At 42.6% G+C, this 23,799-nt stretch overlaps 1 protein-coding gene across 1 annotated transcript in view; it reads left to right on the plus strand.

The window, feature by feature from the left end:
• Positions 1-23,799, plus strand: part of IARS2 (isoleucyl-tRNA synthetase 2, mitochondrial) — a 59,253-nt gene that overhangs the window by 27,200 nt on the left and 8,254 nt on the right. Inside the window, exons 13-15 of the mRNA XM_019549498.1 lie at positions 7,119-7,221; positions 8,821-8,914; positions 23,659-23,767. Coding sequence (XP_019405043.1) covers positions 7,119-7,221; positions 8,821-8,914; positions 23,659-23,767 — 306 coding nt within the window. The remainder of the gene's footprint in view (positions 1-7,118; positions 7,222-8,820; positions 8,915-23,658; positions 23,768-23,799) is intronic.

Below are 23,799 nucleotides of genomic sequence, written 5' to 3' on the forward strand. Positions count from 1 at the left end.
GGACCTGAAGCAACGGGGTGGGGAAGCAGTGCGGGAACAGACTGGAAGCAGGGGATGGAGCGGCACTGGACCTGGAGTAGCAGGAAGAGGGGGGTAAAGCAGGGCTGGACCTGGAGCAGCGGGGTGGGGGTGGGTAAAGTGGGACCAGACTGGAAGTGGGGGGGTGGAGTGGGCTGGACCTGGGGAGGGGAGGAGGTAGAGCAGGGTTGGACCCAGAATGGGGGGGGGAAGAGGTAGAGACCTGGAGCAGCAGGGGAGGGGGGAGGGTTGAGCAGGGCTGGCCCCAGAGTGGAGGGCAGGGGGACACAGGATGCAGGGCTTCATCCCTTCCCCCTTCCCCCCCTATTCTTGATGGGCAGTTTGCTAGTGTTGACATAAATTGCTTCAGCCTTACTCCTTTCCCTTTAAGAGAGACAGTCTAAATGACTCTATTGTATTCCTTAGACTCACTAAATCAATTTGTTGCTGCCTTTGGTTCCCCTCTGTGAGAATAAGTCCAGGGAAAATACTGGGATAAAAATCCCATAGTAGTAGGCATTCATTAACCTCTTCAGGAATCTAACTTGCGGGTAAATGCACAGACTGGATTTTGTTAAGTATGGTTTAAATGGGGACTGTGGATTCTTATGTCATTACCTGAACTAACTTTGACTCCTTTGTTCCTGTGGGTTTATTACTTGCTTGTTTGCCTCTCCCAGCACTGTCTCTCTTACCCCCCCCCACTCCTTCCTCTGCCTTTTGTAGTGAAATGTCTCTCCTTATCCACTGTTTTCTGCATGTCCTTTTACAACATCTGATAAAGTGAGCTTGCATAAGTTTGTGCACACTCACGTTCACGTTAGTCTATAGGATACAGATGTACCCTGTCTAATAAACCAAGCTGACTGAGGTATACTTCTATTGATGAGATGCCTCCAAGGTAAAAAAGATATTCAGCATTTCTCAAATAGTAAATATAGCTGCTTTGTTAACATTGGTTGTCCACATAAAGGACTTTTTTCCACTTACCGTAGCACAGGCAGATTGGCTACTTTCTTGAATTTAAAAGAGTATCAGATAGATTTCCCATGTGACCCCACAAAAGGGAAGTTCTAGCTTTGCCAAAATAATAGCTTCGTCAAATGGTAAGTGTGAGGGTTTGGTTGAAAAACCTTACTCTGTCTGCTTGATCAGTATTGCATGGGAGAAACAATAAGCTTGGCTGCATTTTGTACACTTTTGCGGAAGAATATCTGAATTGGAGCTGCGGTGAAGGGCAAAATGTACACAGGAGAGCTGTCACCCACTGTAGAAGAAATCCATAAAAGAAATTTGCATATAGAGCTGCAGTTGTGAGAGTTGGATTAATCTTGTAAATATATTACTGTTTGGAGAGAGAAAATATTGTTTGTTGCTGAATTCTTCAGCGACCCTTCAGTGCATGGAGGAGTAAATACTTTTACGTTATTCTGCGCCAAAATATATAGCAACTTCTGTTTTTTCTGAAAGGCCATTACCTGGAGGTGTTTGCTTTCACGGCTACTGGAAGGTGCTGCTGGTTCAAGTTATGCTGTCTGGATGTCTCTGCAGATGTGTTGAAAGAGCTTAAAGCAGAATAAAGCACTTTTTTGTACCTTGTTCGTTGCTGGCCAGTCTGGCATTAATGGAGTTGCTTCTCTAGTTGGCTGCAGGTGGTACAGATTAGTGTTAATACACTTTTCTGTGCAGGAAATACGTTAGTTCCATTGGTTTATACAGAATTGTTGCTGGTTTCCCTACAAGTAAGCCTATTACTGTAACTTCAGCTTAATGACCAACAGAGACCCTAACTGTTTTCTCTAAATTCTTATCTCACCCTATTGAATACTGATAATGTCACCTCATCTCTTCTCTGAGAGCCTGAGTTCACATGCCACAAACTGTTTGTAATAATGCCATACAATTATTATGGTGGTGTAGTCTGACTTCATCAGTAATGCAGATAAAATATTGCTTTGTGCTAAAGTCCACGTAGAAACTGAAACGGAACAATTTGTATTAGAGAAAGCTGGGTATAGTAATTTCTGTATTATTACAGTAGACATAGTTTAAGGCAGGGATTTCAAACTCGTTTATCCTGACTGGATCCCGACTCGAGGGCAAGTAGTTATGCAGAGGTTAATAACAGCCATTGCTTGCCCTGCTGCTGCCATCAACATGGGTGCTTCTTACCTCTGAAATTGTCAGGCCCCAACCCCAAATTCCTGGCCCCTCTAGGAGCCCTAGGGGCCGGGTGAAACATCTGACCTGTGGAGCATATCTTTGATTATTCCTGATTTAAGGTATAACAAAATGTCATATCTACTTATATGTCTTGTTTTGTCAAAAGAAACAATGCTTTTCTGGAATTCTCTTCTTGCAAACTGAAAACAGATTTCTGATGTCTAGAGAGATACAAGGCCTTAGATTTGACTCCTTTACATTCTCTAATGGAAATTGATTTTTTTTTTTTTTTTTAATGCTTATTTCTCCTGTTGTGTGAGCTAACAAAGCATATGGGGACAAGATGAGAATCTCTCTTTAAAAAACCTAGTTAACCAACATATGTCAACCATACATTTAAAACAGGGGTTGAAAACTGGCCCACAGCATGCTTGGATCTGATAGGCAGCAGCACAGGGGATCAGCAGCATACAGCTTGGCCTGGTACATCCCCTGCCTCTTCATTCCATGCCTTGCTTTCAACTGCCACCACAACTATCCTCAGTCCCTATGGTGTGCACCTCTCATCATTGCTGCAGAACTTGTTCCTCCTCACTGCCATGGAGGATGGGAATTGGCGACCTTCATGCACAGTAGAGGTGGCTGCAGGCAACCTGGGTGCTACAGAGTGGGGCAACAGTGAGTCAGGTTGAAAGTTGTGGTCTGCTGCTCTAAAAGTATCTGTATTAATATATTTGGAAATGAATTTCTCCTTGCTTTACCTACCCCATCCAACAACTGGGTGCAGTACCAGTGCCCCATGTATTGCATGTTACAGAATGCCTTGCTGTTCTCTGAGACCCTATCTACATCAGAAGTCTCCAGTGTAAAACCACTTTGTTCCTTTAACTCAGTTGGGCTAACTAAATTGGGGTGGGCGATTATTTGGGCTGTAGGGGGACACTTAAAGAGTTTGGTTGAGCTGTTGTGGGCAGGGGAGGTGGGGTGCTGACCTAGCATGGGCTCATCTGCCACCGCTGCTGCTGGGCCTGACCCCGCTGCACAGGCACACTGGCCTATCTGCCATCCCAGGTGCCAGACAGAGCAGGTGTGTGGGTTCTCTGTGGAGGACTGGGGCACATGACTTCTGAGGAGAGGCTGAGGGAACTGGGTTTATTTAGTCTGGAAAAGGGAACTAACAGGAGATTTAATAGCAGCTACCTGACAGCTGGTTTGAAAGAGGATGGAGCTAGACTGTTCTCAGTGATGGCAGATGACAGAACAAGGAGCACTAGTCTCAAGTTGCAGCAAAGGAAGTTTAGGTTAGATATTAGGAAGAATTTTCTAATTAAGAGGATAGAAAAACATTAGAACAGTTTACCCAGGGAGGTGGTGAAAGCTCCATCCTTGGAGGCTTTCAAAACCCAGCTAAACAAAGCCCTGGATGGGATGATCTAGTTGGGGCTGGTCCTGCTTTGAGCAGGGGGTTGGACTAGATAACCTCCCAAGGTCCCTTCCAACCCTCATTTTCTGTGATTCTGTAATTTGATTTCTGTGATTATATTGATTACGTTTTTATGATTCTGTAATTCTACAACATTTGATACTTAGTTGAAACCTCCGTTTGGTGTCAGAGATGCAGGTTCTGCCACTGTTATGGTGGGAAGTAAAAACTAGCAAGCATTAAAGCTTTACTATAGAACAGGGATGTCCAACTTATTTTGCCCCATAGGCCAGATCAGGCCAACTAGTCCTGCACATTATGCAGCATGTACTAGCCTTGGTCCAGGGCTTGTGCAGAGCCAGCACAGACCACATAGTGCATGCAGCTCTGAGGCTGGACCAGCCCTGCACTCTGATTGTGGCACTTGTGGGCTGGTCTGTGGACTGATCTGGACTGACTCCAGAGCCAGCCTGCAGAGCTGGTTAAGCCAGGCACTTCATGCAGTGTGTATCCCAGACCAGCCTGCTGTGCTGTGTGCAGTGCCTGAGCACCATATGCAGCATATGGCAGACCCACTCCACATGTTGCATGCAGTGCGTGGGTCCAGGGCTGGTGTGTGCCACATGCAGTATGTAGGGGTTAGTCTGAGACCCACTGGCCTGATCATAGGACTTCCCTGGCTGGATCCGGCCTGCAGACTGTATTTTTGACACCCTTGGTATAAAAGAAACTTCAACACTATTTTCTTCTTAGGCTTGCACTTTCACTGGCGTTTGTTTTTTGACATTTTTCTACTACCATTTAAATGACTCTGTCAGGGTGCAGCACAATATTAGTGCTGCATAGATGTCTAGGTGTTTGCACATGTTTCACACGATAAACCCAGATGTGAATCCCTAGTTTCCAAAACGTTTTGGCCTCCTGTGGTCTTTCTGAGGTTTTTTTGCAGCAGAAGAATTGCTCTATTGGTTTTCCATAGTCAAGAAACAAGTGAAAGCTGAGAGCTGTCTTTTTCAGAGGGATTCCAAGAATCTAAAAAAAGATTGAGAACCCCTAGCCTAATGTTTCCTATTGCCATATGGAAACATGCGTTCTCCTGGTTACTACCAACTGTAGACTATTTTAGAAAAAATCTTAATGGATCTGGCCAAAGGTGGGTAGAAAACTGGGAAACTGAAGTAATTCAGTGACTGCTCCAAGGCCAAGAGTTATTGGTGAATTTGACAATACAGCTTGGAAGGCCCTGAGCTCAAGCTGTTTGAGGTGTCTTTAGTTGTTGCCAAAAAACACAAAGGGTGAAACTCCCATTGACCTCAGTTCACCTGGGGTTTCACCCAAGACTATAACTTGAGTCTTGAAAGTCAGCAAGCGGGGAAGTGGGGGAAGGAAATGAGACTTAAAAAAAAAATGTAAGTCAGAGATTTTTTGTTCTTTTTACAGTAATAAAAATACCATATAGCTTGTGGACACAACAGTGATATTAGCTAATTAATTTATTAAAATAAAAAGCAAGTGTTAGTGGCATTTTAGATATAGGATTGTATGTAGGTCTAATTTCTAAGTTGAAACCAGAAGACTTTCATGTTTGGTTGAAAACAATATGCTCTCAAAACTGGTCTTTTTCAGAACTGTCTTTTTGTTTGCTTGTTCAGTCTACAAATTGAGATCACTAATTGACTAGCAAGTGATCAAATAGACCTGATTTGACACTTTAACCACAATGTTGGGTAATTTTGCAGTCTTAAAGAAACCATAAAAGTAAGTGTATATACTTGGCACAGGAGCTATGAGGGCTACATGTTCAAGATCCTTTGTTAGAGAGGTGGTTCTACTGGGTCCATCTCTTCCATTCAAGGAATGCTTCTTCACAGCATGTTTCTCAAAATATTTTACTATATAAACACCCAGAAAAAATGTCCAGTTGTTGGTGGCTTGTGACCAAGTTTGAAAACCACTGATTTAATGGCTTGGTTTATGTACACAGACACAGGGAACATACATGGCCCCATGAAGTGCCTTGTGGCTGAGGCTGGGTAGGTTAGCCAGGGTAGTGCACCTACTTAGCACAGCTATACTATAGTTGATACCCAAGCTAGCTCATTTTCAGTGAGCTCAAGTACCTGGAGTACAGTTATGTGCTCTAAGACTTTGTACAAGGTGTTCAGTTCTACTGGAAGAAATTTCTTCTGGGAGCGGGACTGTACAAATGTTCCTCCATCCCCATGGCTGAAGAGCTTCACAAGCAAAGTCTTCAGCCAGGGGCACTAGAGGGCTGCTCCCTGGACCACTCCTGCCCTTAGGGGAGCCGATTTAATCAACAGCATGTCTTTTTCCCTGCATGGGAAGGGGTCCATCTGTCAAAAGGCAATTGGCAGCTTCTGAAAAGCAGTAGCTGCCACACATCCAGGGACAGTTCTTGTCCCAGGATGGTCCCCCATCCCACCCACCATCGGCCTGATTAACACGAGGTGGTCATTCTCCCATGGTAGGAATCCTGCTGGTTCTCGCAGGAAATAGCCACCATTCTTTGCACTCCTTTGGGTTGATCTGGAGGAGTGCAGGAGGAAGGGAGAGAATCTCAATTCTGGCAGTAAGGCTTTGGGAGACTTGCCACAGAGGTGCAACAGTCTCCCTCACCCAATGCTGTTCCAGGTTGGCCCAAAGTGGTGCAGGGTAGCATGGGCATTTGGTGGCAAGGCTCACAAGCTTTGCTACTTTGGCACAGCAGGCTTCCTCTGCCTGCAAGGGGAAGCCAGCCGGGATGGGAGTTGGGCTTGGGGAAAGCTTCCACCTACCATGCTCCAGGACCCTCTGGTTTTTAAATGACTGCCCCCCACCACTCAGCTGAGCAGCGGTGAGATGCAAGGGAAACTAGCAAAGTTGAGAGCCAGACTTTTCAGTTGGTGCCCCGGCTACTCAGCAGGGCAATGTGGAGAGGCAAGGGGAAGCTAGCAGGCCAAGAGCTGGGCTTGTAAGTGGCTTGCTACATTGGCTGCTCAGCTGAAAGCGGGGAGGGGGGAACAAGGGGAAGCAGTCAGGGTGCAGCAATTGGTACCCAGGAGTTGAGCAGAGGGAATGGCTTGGCAAAGCCCCTGCCTGCTTCTTACATCAGGAACTCTTTGGTGTGAGAAGCAGGAGATGAGCTGCTTCACCCTCCCTCCCAATGCACACACCTACAGACTGGTGTGGCCCTGATCTCAAGAAGGCACAAGGAACCTTTTCCTCTGGCTCTTCCCTCCTGGTCCCCAGGAGGATTTAAGCTGGGGGAAAGTGTGCAGACATTCAGTCTCCCAGGAGAAACAACCTGGGTTGTTCCTGCGCCACCATTTTCACTCTGGGAGAGAGAGCTTCACTTCTGCACTCTTTTGTTTTCCGCTGGGGGAACAGTGTATCTCCTTATAGAGGCTGAATGCATGTACGTGGCCTAAATAAATGTGTAGTTACATTAAGGAAATTATAGTAATTTACTGATTTTTAATCTTGCTACATTCTTCTTTCTTGCTCGTTTATTTAGTCAAACCATTGGGAACATTATTAGAATAGTGGAGCAGCAAGGAAGTGATGCATGGTGGACCCTCCCTGTCGAGCAGCTTCTACCAAGAGAGGCTGTAGCAAAGGTATGTTTAATGTCTTTTCCTCTGATGGTGTTTCATGGGCAGCAGTATAATGCCCTTGGATATTTGTGATCCTTGGGATTCCCCCACCCCCCCACTTTTTAAAAAGGTATTAAATAAGAATGTGTCGGGGCAGAGCTGTCCAACTTCTTGATTGCCAGAGGCCACATGCTACTGTGCTGTGCAGGTCCCTGGGTTCCCTGAACCCTTGACCATGAATGCCCTTTCCCTTTACCCCCAAGAATAAGAAGCAGAAGCAGGAGGAGGCAGGGGGACCTCTGAGACACCAGGATGGCAACAGGAGAGTGATGGGGTGGGAGGGAGCAGTACCTGAACTGGGAGTCCAGGGGCCACGGGTTAACCTCTTGAAGGCTGCATTCGGCTTGAGGGCCATATTTACTGGGATATAAAATGACCTGGATTATAAAATGACCCGCCAGTAATTAGACTTCATATATGGAAAAATTTATAAATTTGAGACGACATTTTCCAGGTATAGAATCTAATTATTGGAGGTTTGTCTTCAATTTATCAACCTCCTACTGCCAATGGGGGGCAGGGGGGGGGCGGAAAATAAATCTCTGAAGTTAGGTAGCCCCTTTGCTCTCCAGCCCCACAACTTCTTCCCTCTACAGACCGACCCTTCCCCTCTCCTTACTGTCAGACCCTATTGACCTTGAAGTAAACATAGCTGTAGCAATTTGCTTGTAGTACCCATAGACATAGATCACCCAGAAATGTTATCTTTTACCTTTTTTGTAACTCTGCAAGTTTTAGCACAGGTTCTCTATAAACACACTTCTAAATAGCACTTTAGCACCTACTAGAGTACAAATTATGCTTTTTTTAAAAGAAAACTAAGGTTATGCTAATGTAGGATTAGGGGAATTTTCCCCGGGTGTTGATTGTGGCGGGAAAAACCTTGTCTTATAGGCTGCTTGCAGAATTAGGGGAGGAGAAAAGAAAGAAAAACAAAAACCTGTGCTTTCTTGGAAGGATCAGCACATTAGTTTTACCCATCTCTGCAGCGTCTGTATAGATCAGGTGCTTCAGTGGAGCTTTTTGATGCATTTATCTAAAGCTGATTCAGTCAGCTGTTAGAGAAGTGCCAGAAAAGCACCCAGTCTATACAGACACTGCAGAGCCAGGTTGAACTAATGTGCTGCGTCTTTTGGACGTGTGCTGGGCTCAGCACAGGGGAATGTTCCAAGTTTAAAGTTAAGTGCATCCTTTTTTTCTTTCGCATGTGCAAGGACCCATATTCAGGTAAATATGGTACTTGTTACTACTTGGTTTTCTTCATGGCTCAGTTCTTATGCCCCTTTGCGTGTGGCCTGTCTACAGTAGCTTCTGATTCTTTTGCTGCCCTCAGCCTTCTAAGCCTTTTGGAGCACCAGCCTTCTAGCTGGTGCAGAAGTGAGCTATTACAAGCAGTTGTGCGCATAAACTGTTTCAAACTGTGCATGTTTCTGGGCCTCACCCAGAACATGAATAGACTAAATACTAAATTGGACTGTGGGGGATTTTTCTAGCTCTTCTGTTACTGATCATACAGAATGATCTTTGTACACTGACTGAGCTTGTTACCTGTTACTCCAATAGGTTGGTAACCATGATGCACTGGATTATGTAAAGGGACAGGACGTTCTGGATATTTGGTTTGATAGTGGAACTTCGTGGGCTCGCGTGCTGGAAGGTATAGAATTAGTGTACTGTGAATATTATTTTGAAGCAGTTGGTGACCCAAGTTCCCCATTGTTGTATGCCATAACATTGACTGTGGAGCTGATTTGGCTTACACCAGCGGCAAATTGCAGTTGATGCATTTATTATGAGGTTATTTTCTCCTATAAAAATCTCCCCAGCACCTTTTACATCAGTCTGTTGGACACTAAACACTAGGGCCAACCATACAACTGATCCAATAAAAGATGGCACATACAACAAGATTTCTTGCCTTTCACATGTCTCCTGGCCAATTAGCAACATCTCATCACTACCAAAGATTTTCTTTGCTTATGTGTGGGGTGGTTTCTTTGTTTTTCTTTATTTTAAGAAAAGGGTTTGCTCTTGGTAAGCTCATTTTTGGTATTGTAAAAATTCAGATTTTTTTCTGTGTTATCCTTGATTATTCATAGCATTTGAAACATCAGACATCTTAAAAAGATAAAGCAGCTTGTTCCTGTTATGAAAAAGTAGTTCACTGCTAACAGATCTTAATTTATCTCAAATTAATATATTTCAGATTGTGTTGATAATGCGCTGTATCATAAAACTAGGACTACCAAAAACGTTAAATTCCTAATTACATAGAACAGCATACATGGATGCTGATGTTGCAACTCCTGATTATTTTGCATAGCTAGTGTGATTTACTGTGCTACAAATTAATAAAACTGCGTCTTCCAGCACAGGTGTATGAATTTTTTATAATTTTGGTGATTCCAAAAATAGGAGAAGTCTGGGTGTTGGGCTTTTGTGCTTGGGATCTTACATAACAGCTAAAATGGAGTTGTCAGCAGTCTAAAAGAAAAAAAACAGTCTTTTTAAAATTATTCAAATCCTTTTCGAGTCCAGAGAAAGCTCCAGAGTCCGGTGCCATTGTAGGTAAGACTCTTGTACAATACATCAGGTCTGAACTTTGAACTGTGAACCTACTGTACACAGTTGTGTTGATAGCAATCTTGTTGACATCATTATAAAAATGTATTTATATTAGAGGTTTTGTTCCCTAGCAATATAGTCAGGCAATGGTGTATCATCAGCAGACAGTATATTTTTTTCAGATGTTTACATGTAGCAGATTTCCTTCTTTTTTTTAGACTATTTGGTTTGTAACCAAAAATAACTGTAGCATAAAATCCTTAAGGCATCCTAGAGGAATGACAAAAAATTCATGGTATATTTATATTGTCTATATGTTTTATAACACTATCTAGGATCCTTTGCTTTGCTTTGTCAGTTTTTTTCTCTAGAACTGCTCATTCTCATAGTAGCATTAGCTTCGCCATATGTATTTTTTTTTTTTTTCCAGTTACCAAACCCTTCTCATTTCTTTTCAAGAGGTCTTTGTGGACCACTAGCCAAAAAGAGGGTAGACAGTGGGTTAGAACTGTTCTATCTATTAGATGTTTTAATTCCTAAATCCCAGTTAAATGCCTAATAGGTAGAATAGCATCTGACCTAGTTTCTCATTAGCCTTTTTTTACCTTCCCAGACAAACTTCTTTTTAAGTTTGAGAGTTGAGAGTGCATCTCAATAACTTAGAGATGGTGTGATTGCAGTGTTGTAGCTGTGATGGTTCTTGTACATTTTCTGGACCAAGAGATTAACTTCTGATGTCTTTCATTAGACCAGCTGATGGGTTTGGGAGAGAAGTTTGACAAGCCCTTGGGCGCACGCTACGCTTCTGCAGGTTCTGCAAGCTCAGTCAGCAGTGTGAGTCCAAGAGCTTGCCAAACTTCCCTCTCAGTTGCATAGTTGGTGCAGTACAAGACATCACAAAAAGAAACGTTGCCTCATAATTTAAGGGCATAACATTTCCAGCGACATGACAGTGAGTTCAGCAACTTTTGCACTGAACTTTCCATCTTAGCTCAACACCATAAAGAAACTTGATTCATGCTTATTTCTCTCACCTTTTTTTTGTGAACACAGTGTAGAAAATATGCAAGGTGACTTTATGCTTTCTGTTCTGAAGCTAGATTTTGCCATAATAGTGTTCAAAATTACTTTTTTTTTAATTGGGATATACATCCTTTTAACGGTTCATAATGCACATGGAATTTGTCAGGTGACTTATGTCTGGCAGAAAATAGCTTTTTCCATTGAGAAGCCTTTCTCCATTGAGGAGAGCAGTTTTTGAGCTCTATTTCCCTTTGAAAATGGCTAGTGAATTTTATCTGTTTTTTCTTTAAATGAAAATCCAGGTCTCCAGTAATCCTGACACTATTTGAAGCTGCTTAGAACTGATATATTAAAGGACATCTCTTTAAAATCATAAATCTTTTTAATATTTATCATTTAATCCTCTGGGTCTTCTGGGTACTGGTTTTCAAGCTAGTAAGTGCCCATTCTCTTCATAACTGTGTATATGTGATTTGTCCTGATTTTTCTTCTACCCTTGTCTACAAAATATCACCAAAAGGATGATTTTAAACTCAATCTTTCTACTGTAGGATAATAAGATTCAGAATCCTTTTGGACAAGTCACATGAAATATAGGACAGATTCTACCTTTTTCTAAAGACTTAATAAAAGTTCCTCTGGCAATTTTAGAGGGTGACTAAAATTGATTAATAGAAATTTAGTTGTAAATGTAATTGTATAGGGTCATACCAGCTCTCCAGAAAGGAGTTAGAATAGCATAAATGATTGCCTCCGTCATGTGGAAGCCATCTTGAAACTCTCTAATATTTTCCCTTTCTAAATCTTTTAATTTCAGGACAAAAAAAATCCCTTCATCAGAGGGAAAAAAAGAAACAAGTTTTCGATATTAAAAAATGTTTCCATATAGGTGCCTTGTTTCCCATATGGTTTCCATCATAGTATCATAGAAAAGTAAGCCTGGGAAGGATCTCCAAAGGGCATCTAGTCCAACCCCCTTCACAAGGCAGAGTCATCTGTATATCACCATATAGTTTTGTTTTGTTTTCTTTCTCTCCAAATTCTTACTTGAAAGAAAATGGACAATGGCTTTGTGATAATTCTGAAAAAACAAGTTACTGGAGAAGTACTGCAGCAGGAGAAGACACGTCCCATGGTCAAACTCCTGACAGCATACTGGCTATCCAGAGACAATGTGCCATATGTAAAATGTTGTTTATTAATTTTACTGCAAAAACTCAATGGCAGCAGCATTTCTCACAAAGGCTCCTGCAATTATCAATTGTCTTTGATTATTGTCAGTCATGCACGGCTGAAGCCCTCACTAAGAATAAGTCTGGGTCACATTCAAGGCCACTGGAGGGTTTAATACATGGTAAATGCTGTGACACTAATGTCCCTAAGCATTATGCTCTGTTAGCTTAGCTGATGAGAATGATGAACCATTAATGCTCTTACCAGCACAACAGAAAAAAACTTAACAATTATAATTTCAGAGAAATGATCTTGCTAAACAGCTGTTCTTGGTAATTGGAGCTGGGTAGCTTCAGACTTATCTAGCTTATTCCTGTGAGTACCTACTGTACTTGAATGAGCTGTTTCAAAGCATATCAGTTCTTCATCCTTGCCCAGGGTTAGTCAACAGCCTTGTTCCTTAGAAAGCCAACAGCTTAATCAGTTTAAAATTTCTAAGTTGGCCCTTTCTAACCCTCATAACTTCAGGATAGTTACAGCAGTCAGTTCACTTTTCTTCATTGTCACACAACTGCCCCAGCTTTGTGTTTTTCAGAGTAATTGAAATGTTACAATTGCAATAATAAAAATCACACATAATAATAAGTATTAAACTGCTCACAGTGTTGTCAGTAAAGCCATTTCAAATCCCTTGCCAAAGAAAGCAGATGCACAAAACCACTCTATAACAAATCAGAGGATCCCCTTTCTCATAAACAAATGCTGTCAGCTGAGACATCTTCATTGACTCTAACAGTAGAGCTCCCTCAAAGAGAAGGAAAACCTCAGAATAAAAATAGCATAGCTTGGATAGCAGACTGTTTTCATGGAAACATAAATAACTATTTTTGTTGTAGGCATGGCTGATGAAAAGCCCTTTCCTAGTAACATAGCAAGAGGTGGGGGCCAGGTGCCAACTTCGGAGGGGTGCCAGAATTGCAGTTGCGTGTAGGCTGTGCTGCTGCTGTCAGAGCAACAGCTGGGGCAGGCAGACCACACTGCAGCGTCTGTGGTGGCAGTGGTAGCAGCAGCAGCCAGGTACTGCTTTTGAGTTCCTGGTGCAAGTAAAACTTCTTCCTCAGCAGCTCTGCCGCTTGGTCATTCAACAGCACCTCCCCAGCTCTCCTGCAGGTTTTGCCCAGGGGGCAAGCTGTTTCCTTTAATTTGCCAAAAACTTCCCATTTTTTGGCAAACTGTTCAGGCTGAACTTTTCAGTGCCAATTGGCTGCCTGAGCCTGATTTTAAGTTCTGATAGAGCAGTTTGAGTCCTTTTTGAAGAGAAAATTATGTTGAAAAAGAAAAATTGCATTCCAAATAATGTTTAAGAAATTATCTTATCCCCAGTCCAAAAACTTGGACTGGCTGGGTAGAGAGACTGGGACAAGAAGCTAGGAGAAAAGAGGACACCAAGCCCTTCTTGCATGCACAGGAAGAATGGTGCTCACTTAATGAACAACTGTTCAGCATGCTGTCTTCCCCCCATTGTATGTTGCATGGCCCCATGTCATATTTACTGCACAGTATTCAGTTCACTGTCTGAAGAGAGAAATATTAATGTCTTCATAGGCATTTCTGTAGTGTTTATTACTTTGGTATCAGAGTACTTAACAAACACTGCTGAATTCAGAACATCCCCATGTTTCTTTCCCATGTGTAAACTGAAGTAGTAGCACAGGAGAATCAAGGTTAAAAACTCTCCTAACTCTTGAATGTCCAGTTGTGACATCTAGGACCTGACCTAGAATACTTGACAGTATCTAGCACTTGATGGGTTCCAGGCTCAGGTCTCGGCATTTGCTCAGCAAGTAAGAGATCAGCACTTGATAAAGCAGGCCCCAGTGGCTCAAGTTGGGTACTCCTCAATTAGTGATTAATTAGCTCAATAGCTTGATGGGTTTTTTTTTTAAGTAACTTGCCCAATATTACACAGCAGGTTTAATTGCTTGTCCCATATTACACAGCAGCTCCTGAACAGTATTCAGTTGCCTTACTGTCTGACCTCTTCCTGCAATCACTGCCACATTCATCATCTACCTTCTGCAGGTAATAATCTAAAGGTCCTGCACACAATAGTTTCCTTTGGTATGCGCTCCTGACTCATTCCGAGAACAGGGAAAATACTGTGCAGTTATGCAATAAAATAGAAAAGGATAAGGGCTGAGGTGACACAGGCAACCTTAATCTTTGCATTTACTAACTTCTAAGAAATTGATTTCACAACATTTACGCTTTCTTAATACGTAGTTGTGGGTTGTTCCCATGTAAAAAGAAAATGATATACTACTTGATATCAAATCCCAGATTTGGGAGAGGTGCTCCAACTTGGGTGAAATAAATGAAATGGTTATTTTTTGTCTCATGTTGGGAAATGGCTTATAACAATTGGATCACTTTTCCTCCATTCAGCATGCTGTTTTTTGTGTGTGTGTGTTTGTTTTAAGTTCTCCATATATATGCTAAAGTCATTTAGGTGGAGATTATGAGGAATATGGGTTTTGCATTCTCTGCATGTGAGTGCAGTGGAAAGCTTCCTTTGGTACAGTTTGTTCCAGTGTATATCAGTTTTTATAGTAAGCCCAGTACTGTAACATCTGGATACCTTCCACTAATGCATTTAGTAATATAATTAATAGCTATTGTCTGCATCTTTCTGTCACGAGGAAGAGAGGGAGATGTGCAGTGGGGTGTTTTTTTGTTTTGGATTCATTTATATTTAGTAATATATTGTCTTCTCTGAAAATCCTGTAACCAGGTCAGGGAAACACACCCCTAGAAAATGTGTTTAAAAGCCAGAGAACCACAGGATCCAGTCTAGGAGTTGCACCCAGATATGTTAAAAACATACATGAGTGTTTTAGCCCTGCCAACAGAATCAAGGCTGAAATTTTTCTAGGGTCCAGATTCCACAGTGAGAATTGGGTACTGAACTCCAGGCTGAATATTTCAATTTAAGGCCTGTGTTTCAGGTTCAGTGTTTAAACACATTCTTAATTCCCTGAAAGTTGCTAGAATTAAAAAATTAAGTATGTGTTTCTGAGCTGTCCCAAATCAGAGCTTAAAATGATATACCATTAATCACACAAACTGGTTCAAGTTCTATCGCAGAAGGAAAAGACTGCTATCCATTCCTACTCTTAAGTTCTTGAGAATTCCTTATTTCTTACACATGGCTTGAGTTATCAAAAATTTAACATTTTAGTAAACTTACCATTCCCATTGTGTTGTTGTGGCCTCATTTTCTTTTTCTTCCTTGGGTTCATCCAGTTTTACTTTCTATTGTAGCCTTTTAAGGTGCACTAAATAATTCCTGTTCCATAAGGTATCCCACCTTTCAGATGCAGTATCTACAGTGCTTTTTATTATAAAAGAAATAGAGTCTTTGGCCATCTAAATATAAAGGAAACAAGGAACAGCAGGGCAACCCCACTTCTTTAAAACTGAGTAAAGATGAATGATAATTTAGGTACGGCCCAGAAATACTTTGTCACAGTTTTCAAGGAGGATGCTGCCGCCAAGGAGACGAAGATGGTTAAGAGAATGAGGAGGACATAGAAAACTAAGCTCTTGGCTTCCACTTCAGAAGTGGTAAGGTACTTGAAGGGAAGTGAGGGGAAGGGGAAATGACATGAAGACAATCTTTGTTTAAAAAAAAAAAAATCACAGTTCCAATATGGTATGGAAGACTTCAGAAAAAAATGTAAAGGAAAAGAAAACGTGGAAAACAGTGTAAAATGCTGCATTTTTTTTTTTAAATGTCATACTAGCCTGGTGTCTCTAGTTGAAGTAGAAGTTCATGAATCTTCTGGACAAATGAAATGTAAATCTAACTGACTTATCACCTGGACAAAGTGGAAGAAATCAACGTCATATATCTCGACTTTAAAAAAGCCTTCGTTCTGGTATCCCACGATCACCTCTTGGTTAAATTGGCTAACTGCGGCCTTGATGTCACCACGATCCGCTGGCTGGGAAACTGGCTCCATGGTAGGACCCAGAGGGTGGTGGTTGACAGGAGCCAATTGTCTTGGTGCTCTGTGACCAGTGGGGTCTCACAAGGCTCTGTCCTAAGGCCTATACTGTTTAACATCTATATCAGTGATGTGGACGTTGGTGTCAGAAGCAGACTGGCCAAGTTCGCTGATGACACCAAACTCTGGGGTAAAACATCCACACCTGAGGACAGGAGGGTGATCCAGGCGGATCTGGACAGACTCATGAAATGGGCGGACGAGAACCTGATGCTGTTCACCACCGAAAAATGCAAGGTTCTCCACCTTGGGAGGAAAAACCTGCAGCATACATATAGGTTTGGTAGTGCTACGCTGGTTAGCGCTACAGATGAAAGGGACTTGGGGGTCACGGTTGACCACAAGATGAACATGAGCCTTCAGTGTGATGCTGGGCTAGTAAAGCGAGCAAAATGCTGGCTTGCATCCATAGATGCTTCTCAAGCAAATCCTGGGACGTCATTCTCCCCTTGTACTCGGCCTTGGTGAAACCGCAGTGCTACGTTGGTTAGCACTACAGAAGAAAGAGACTTGGGGGTCATCATTGACCAAAGATGAACATGAGCCTCCAATGCGATGCTGCGGCTCATGTAAAGCTACCAAAATGCTGGCTTGCATCCATAGATGCTTCTCAAGCAGATCCTGGGACGTCATTCTCCCCTTGTACTCGGCCTCGGTGAGGCAGCAGCTGGAGTACTGCGTCCAGTTTTGGGCTCCACAATTCAAAAAGGATGTGGAGAAGCTTGAGAGAGTCCAGAGAAGAGCCATGCACATGATCACTGGTCAGGAAAACAGACCTTATGATGAGAAGCTGAGAGCAATGGGACTCTTCAGCCTGGAAAAGCGCAGGCTCAGGGGTGATCTGGTGGCCACCTATAAGTTTATTAGGGGTGATGACCAGGATCTGGGGGAATGATTGTTCACCAGAGCCCCCCGGGGGATGACAAGATCAAATGGTCTCAAACTCCACTGTGACCAGTTCAGGATGGACATAAGGAAGAACTTCTTCACTGTCCAAGCCCCCAGGGTTTGGAATAGACTGCCGCCAGAGGCAGTTCAAGCACCCACTTTGGACACCTTCAAAACACATTTGGATGTTTGTTTTGCTGGGATCCTATGATCCCTGCTGACTTCCTGCCCCTGGGGCAGGGGGCTGGACTCGATGATCCTCTGGGGTCCCTTCCAGCCCAAATGTCTATGAAATCTATGAAATAATCTCTTAGGATCTCAGTAAAGTATTTGACATGGTGCCACATAAGATGGATTGCTAAATTGTAAGGTGGCCGGGAGCTGATTAAAGAAGAGACACAATAGGCAGTGTTGAAAAGGGGAAGTCTTAAGTGTATTCAATATTTTTCATTGATGACTGACGCAGGATAGGAATGTGTTTAATGAAGTTTGACACAGCAAGTCTGGGAGGCTTTGTAAGTTCAAAGGAGAGCTGGCATATCATGGTGGAAGAACTGGAAGGTGCTGAAATTTAGATAGACAAGGTTCTTTGGGTGGATCTGATATCTTTTATTAACCTCCTTTCAGCAACCTCCTGGATTCTGAAAATCATGGACTAAATATAGACATTGGATTTATGACACATTATAACCTGCCTGACATGACTCCCCAGGTACCTCTCTACTATTCATCTCCCTTCTTTCCCCCACATCCAGCCTCTCTGTCACCCATTGACTCCTCAGTCTACATTTTCACTGACTACCTGTCTTGTATACAGACCAGGCCAGCCTCTGACTTCTTTACTTTTCATTCCATCCAGGAAGAGCACACACCAACTGCTGAAACTTCCTTATCCTGACAATGTGTTTTTGAACCTGAAAGCTTGCTTAATAATTGTTTTCCAACCATTTAAGTTGGTCTAATAAAAGATATCAGATTCACCCAAAGTACCTTGTCTGCCTATGTCCTTAGACCAACACGCCTATATCCTACACCCCTGAAATTTAGATGAAATTTTAACAGTGCAATTTTTAAACTCATGCATTTACGTGTTAATGACAAGATCTTTGGCTATAAGTTTGGGGATCATCAGTTGGAAATGGTTGAGGAAGAAAGGGCATGAGCCTGTAGCAGTACAAGTTTAGAAGAACTGTTCCAACCCATCTGGGGTCAAAATTGGGATGATTTAAGCTCAGGCTCTCGCTGCAGGCTTATGCAGACCTACTAGTTACAGCATGACAGCTACTCTGTACACCTAAGCAGCAGCTCCCCCTCTTCTGAAGCAGCTACAAATATACATTTGTCCATACTGTTGGCTTATTGCTGTCTTAACTTACTAGATGATGCTTCTGCATGTACATGAAGGAATTGCATTGCCTTTGCTTTCTATTCTGTTGTATTGCATGATCTCTTCCAACATGTTTTCCCTCTGATTATTCTCAGCTCTCTTCCTGGAATCACTGCTGAGGCATCTGTATTAGTCATTGAATAGATGGAACATTTACCAATCTAACATGAAAACATTGCTCCCTAGGTAACAGTGTCAAACTCATTTTGCCCTGTGGGCACAAGGCTGGTCCACTGGCCAGATTAGGCCCTAGACCACCACCACTTTACATACTGGATCCAGCGCGCGTAGCATGTACTTCAGGACCCACGCAGCATGCAATGCCTGCCCCGGGGCAGCGTGGATCCTGGAATGTCTGGAATGGGTTTTGCATATGGCATGGGTTCTGGGCCCTGCGCCTGCCGTGTGCAGCCTGTGGGTCTACTTGGAGAAGCAGGGCTGGGTGGCAGGGCTCCATAGGCCATATCTTTAATGGGCACGTAAAGCAGGGGTGGCAGTCTGTGTTAATGAGTAAGAGGTTTTGGCTGTAGCCATGTTGGTCTAAGGACATAAGCAGACAAGGGTCTTTGGGTAGATGTGATTATCTTTTATTGGACCAACTGAATAGTTGGAAAAATTATTCTTTGCAGGCTTCCAGGCACAAACGCCCTTCTTCAGGCACAGGGAAAGTCTGCTGGTATTTGTATGCTCTCCTGAGTAGAATAGAAGCCACTATGTAAAATGCAGGTTGGTGAAAATGTAAATGGATGGTAGTGATAATGTGGCTGTTAAGTTTGGCTTCTTTCTTCTTTGTGTTGTGAAGTTTTTCCATTTCAAACAGCTTTAGGGTTGTTGCTTGTAGCAGTGCTGGTCTAAGGACATAGGCAGACAAGTTTCTTTGGGTAGGTGTGATATCTTTTATTAAACCAACTAAATAGTTGGAAAAATTGTTCTTTGCAAGCTTCCAGGCACAAACAAGCTTATTCAGGCATAGGGAGAGTTTGCTGGTATGCTTTGTGTGCTGGTGCTTGTGTGCTCTCCTGGATAGATAGAAGCCAGAATGTAAAATGTACGTCTATAAAAATGCAATTGCGTGGCAGTGAGGATGTTATTGAGTAAGGCATTGAAAGGGGACTTTGCATCTCTAGTATGTTAACCTAGAATGGATGTGTCTATATGTGATCATGCCGTTTTATGTGGCCATGCTCTGTTTCAGCAACTGTTTGTGCATGAATGTAACCTAAGAAACATTCAGATTCTCCCTGAGTAGTCAAAATGGCATGTGGTGATATCTTCAAAGACAAGTAGCAATGAATAATGTTTTTGCACATTTTAATGGTCTCGGGCTACTTGTTCCTGTAACATCTGAAGGATTCTCTACCTGCCTTTTGTATAGAGATGCACCAATATATTAGTTGCGTATCGGAATGGGACTGATAAAAGGGGAAATTACATTACACTATTAGCTATTGGCTTTTTTTGGCCTTTATAGCTGATAATGTTTATTGATAATTATGCTTTCTGGCCAGGGCCCTGGACACCTGGGTTCCCTCTCCTCCACGCATCTAGGGCCCCCAGATGCCTGGTTACCCTCCAGAAATTGCAGGTTTCCCCTTGCAGGCAGGCAGCATTCTGCAAGGGGTCCTGGTTGGGGCTGCCAGGACCAAGACGCAAGGGGTGCCACGTGCATGTGCATGGCCACGCGCATACACATTGCCTGGCGGTATTCCTGGCCACGTGGAGAACAGCTCCCTGAAGGTAAGTCTGTGGAGGGGAAGAGGTGCAGGGGAGCGAAGGGGCTTGGGGGGGGGGGGGGGGGGGGGGGGTTGGGGGGGGGGGGGAGGGAGTTGCAGATGGAGGCCCCCACAGTGAGGGAGGGAGTGTGGCTGGGGCTGAAGGTGCAGCTCAGCCAGGGCAGTTCATGGGACCTGGGGCCAGGGCAGGGAATGGGACGTACCCATGGGTGGCTTGTCCAGGGGGTGCATGGAGGGGTGGTTCCCTGCTGCTGCACGTTCCCCCTGGGGGATGTATGGGGGGTATGTGCCCCCCTCCCAGACTTGCGCACAGCGTGAATGCAGGCTGCCAGCTCTGGACTCAGAGCTCTTCACTCTGCTGCCTTTCGCTCAGGAGCCCTGTGCTGGCCGCATGCCTCCTGCCCACCCAGCAGCAGTAGGGGTGGTGACTTGTGCCTCCCACTGTTGGGTGGGCAGAGGGCGCATGGCCAGCGCAGGGCTCCCAGGGCAAAGGCAGCAAGGTGGAGAGCCCCAAGCCCACAGCTGGCAACCTGCATTTGCCCTCCCCACTCTTGGCTCTCCTACACTTACAAGCATCCCCATCCTTAAAAATGGTGGTGGCAGCACTTGATCTAAAGCTCATTCAGTGAGCTTAATTCAGGTGCCCCTGCAGCCATTTTTAAGCTTTTCATTTTAAAGTAAATCAGTTACTGGATTGGCATCGGCCGATACAGTTGGTTAATAATCAGCTATTGGTATCGTCTAAGAAAATCTTTATCGATGCACCCCTGCTTTCAGATTAAATGAATAATTTTGTTTTAATTTGAGTTCAGCGAGGATTATATAAGTTTAACCTTACATTTGTGTGTAAATAGCTTTTTAATATTACTGTGGCATAGGATCCTGATTCAAAGCCTGCTGAGTAAGTGGAGCAGTTCCAGTCAACTCTGGGTTTTGAATCGGGCCCCTACATCCTAACAATACTGAAACCATCTTTCTGTTGCAACAAGTGTACTTTCAGCACCATAATTCTTTCTCCTATCTCTCTTGCTAATGTTTAACTGAGTAGATGTGATTATTTTACAGCACGTCTATCTGTGTTTTTAACTTTTGTGCTGACCAGAAAACTTAAATTAAAATTTAGCTAATTATTCTTGGCATTAAAGTACCATACGTTTTTAACCTGGAAGTCAAAGTCTGTATGATCAAAGATAAAGAATCTTGAAATCTAAACCAAAAGGATCATAAATGATAAAAGTTTAATGACTTATGCTCTATAGCTTATTGTCAAAGAGAAACCTGAAATTTTCTCAACTGTAATTCTGCTCTTCCATAAAATTTGAAGAGAACTTTATTCTCCTTAAAATTGACAGTCACCACTATTTTGCTGCTTTTTCATTAAAATGAAGCATGAGACCTCACCAGTAAACTACAAAAAGAATGTTTTATTCAGTTAATGTAAAGTACCAGCTCGGAGTAGGTCTGTTTTTGCTGCCGTGTAATATTGAGGACCTCATTAAAAATGCAGTTTTCTGTCAGAAAGACCAGTATTAATAAATTTAGCTCGAATATTGCCAGTGGTCATCTGTTTAGGGTTTTCATTTGTCTGGATTTGAGTCCCTTAAAATAAAATTTTGCCCTAACTTGCAAAAATCATCACTTTCAAAATATGGTAGTTTGCTAGAGAGAAGTACCAGAGATAGTTTATTTAGTGACAAATGCCAAATTTAATGATGTGTTTTTTGCATTAAAGCTCTTTTTTTATGGTGTGGTCATCTTGCATTTGCAGGTATTTTGCAATCTGGAAAAAATAATCATTTTATTGCACTGTCTAAAACTAGATCTTTGTGGATTTTCTTGAAAGAATAAACTGATGGAAGCACAACCTTCACCCACACATTTTTTGCTAGCAGTGGCTGAATAGCCTTGACCTTTGTAATGTTGAACTTCTTTTATTACAGGATGGATCTAAATATCGAAACTTCCATTAAGTTAAACAAATAAATGGAGTGTGTCAACACCAAAGAGAGAAGCTGTCTCAGGCAATCCAAGAGAGATAAAAGGAACTATTATCTGGAACTGAAAGTTTTTCTGTGAATACTGGGGAAAGTTTTTTTTTTTGGTCACAAAGTATATTGTAGTATGGAATAACCACCAGTTTCACCATCCTACTTTTGAGTACTTGTAATTTCAAAGACTCTTGACTCTTATTGTTGATACAGCATTGGTGTACTATGTTGTGAAACCAATTCTTTGCATGCTGATACTGGAGATTTTTTTTTTTAAGGCTTGGGGAATAGAACTGGAAAGGATTTCTTGTTCACCTGCTTCACTTCTTTGCAATCACAGTCAACCAAGTTATAAGTCCCTTTCATACACTGATTGAAAGTAGTTACCATTTTCTTTTTGTTTTCCTTATTCTGAACCCACCTCTCCAAATGAGAGGCTGCTCTAGACATTCACTCTTCTGATCATTAAAAACCTTCTATTTTCCAGCTTTAATTTATTCATGGCCAACATATACCCGTTTGTTCTTGTACCATCCTTTGTTCATTGGTTAAATAAGTCTTTTTCTTCAGTGCTGTTTTCCCCTCTTGTCAGATGGGCTCTCCATCCCCTGTTCATCATGGCGCCCTTTTTCTCTGCTTCTTCCAGTTGTTTGGGCTTGACTTTTGTGAACATGGGTGACCAAATAGGTGCAGAGTATCCTAGATGAGGTCCTGCCAGAGCTATGTAAAATCTGTTATTAATGCATTGCATTAACATTTACATCTCTGCACTGGAAATAAATTGGAGAGGCCTAATGGCATGTACTAATACAGTGGAGGCCAGTCTTCTTGGCAGGAGTGTCACAAACTAAGCTGCGTGCCACTCTGATATTCTTCCCCTTCCCAATCTACTACTTTACTCCCTGCCCTGTGCTCCCTGCCGCACGTCTTGCTCTGCTGCCTGTCCCCTCCCTGCTTTGCTGCGTCTCTTGCACAGAGGCTGCCCATACCATTTGTGGCACATGTGCTGCAGGTTGGCCACTCCTGTACTGATACAGCCAGATCCTTCTTCGGAGTTGTTCCCTTCTGATGAACTTGCAGGTCACTGTAGAATTCCGGTTGATAATGCATGAACTTATAGTGAAACTTAGTTATATTACTGTTTAAAGACTTTTTCAGTCTTTCTATAAGATGCATTGAGAGCGAAATAAGCAATATTACATTATTTTGAATTTTTCATATTTTAGCTGTGCTTATTTCAGTGGAAAGACAAGCTGCTTCCATTATGTATAGAGTCTTTGCATATAACAAATACTAGGTTTAATGACCATATACTTTTTTTTTCCCTATTGTTAGCTATTGTGCTTGAGTAGTTGGGCTAATAACATGTTTTCCATGTAGTCTTCTGTATTATTTACTGTAAGAAATAAACCAGATCTTGGTACACACAATAAAAGCACAGTGTTTTCTAACCATTTTCCAATCTGCCTACAGCAGTGAGTAACAATAGTTCCCAACATGACTCCTGTTTTCCAAGAATCTAATATAAAATGACACTTTAAAAAAAAAAATCTGTTGACACTTTATTTTGTTTTAAGATTCAGATCAACAAGCAGACTTGTACTTGGAAGGAAAAGACCAACTGGGAGGCTGGTTTCAATCCTCTGTCTTAACTAGTGTGGCAACAAGAAAAAAAGCACCTTATAAGTAAGTGCATGGTTTTCAGACCTGGTATTTGA

The sequence above is a fragment of the Crocodylus porosus genome, unplaced genomic scaffold, assembly GCF_001723895.1.
Source record: "Crocodylus porosus isolate Cpor-Errol unplaced genomic scaffold, CroPor_comp1, whole genome shotgun sequence".
Taxonomy (NCBI): Eukaryota; Metazoa; Chordata; order Crocodylia; family Crocodylidae; genus Crocodylus; species Crocodylus porosus.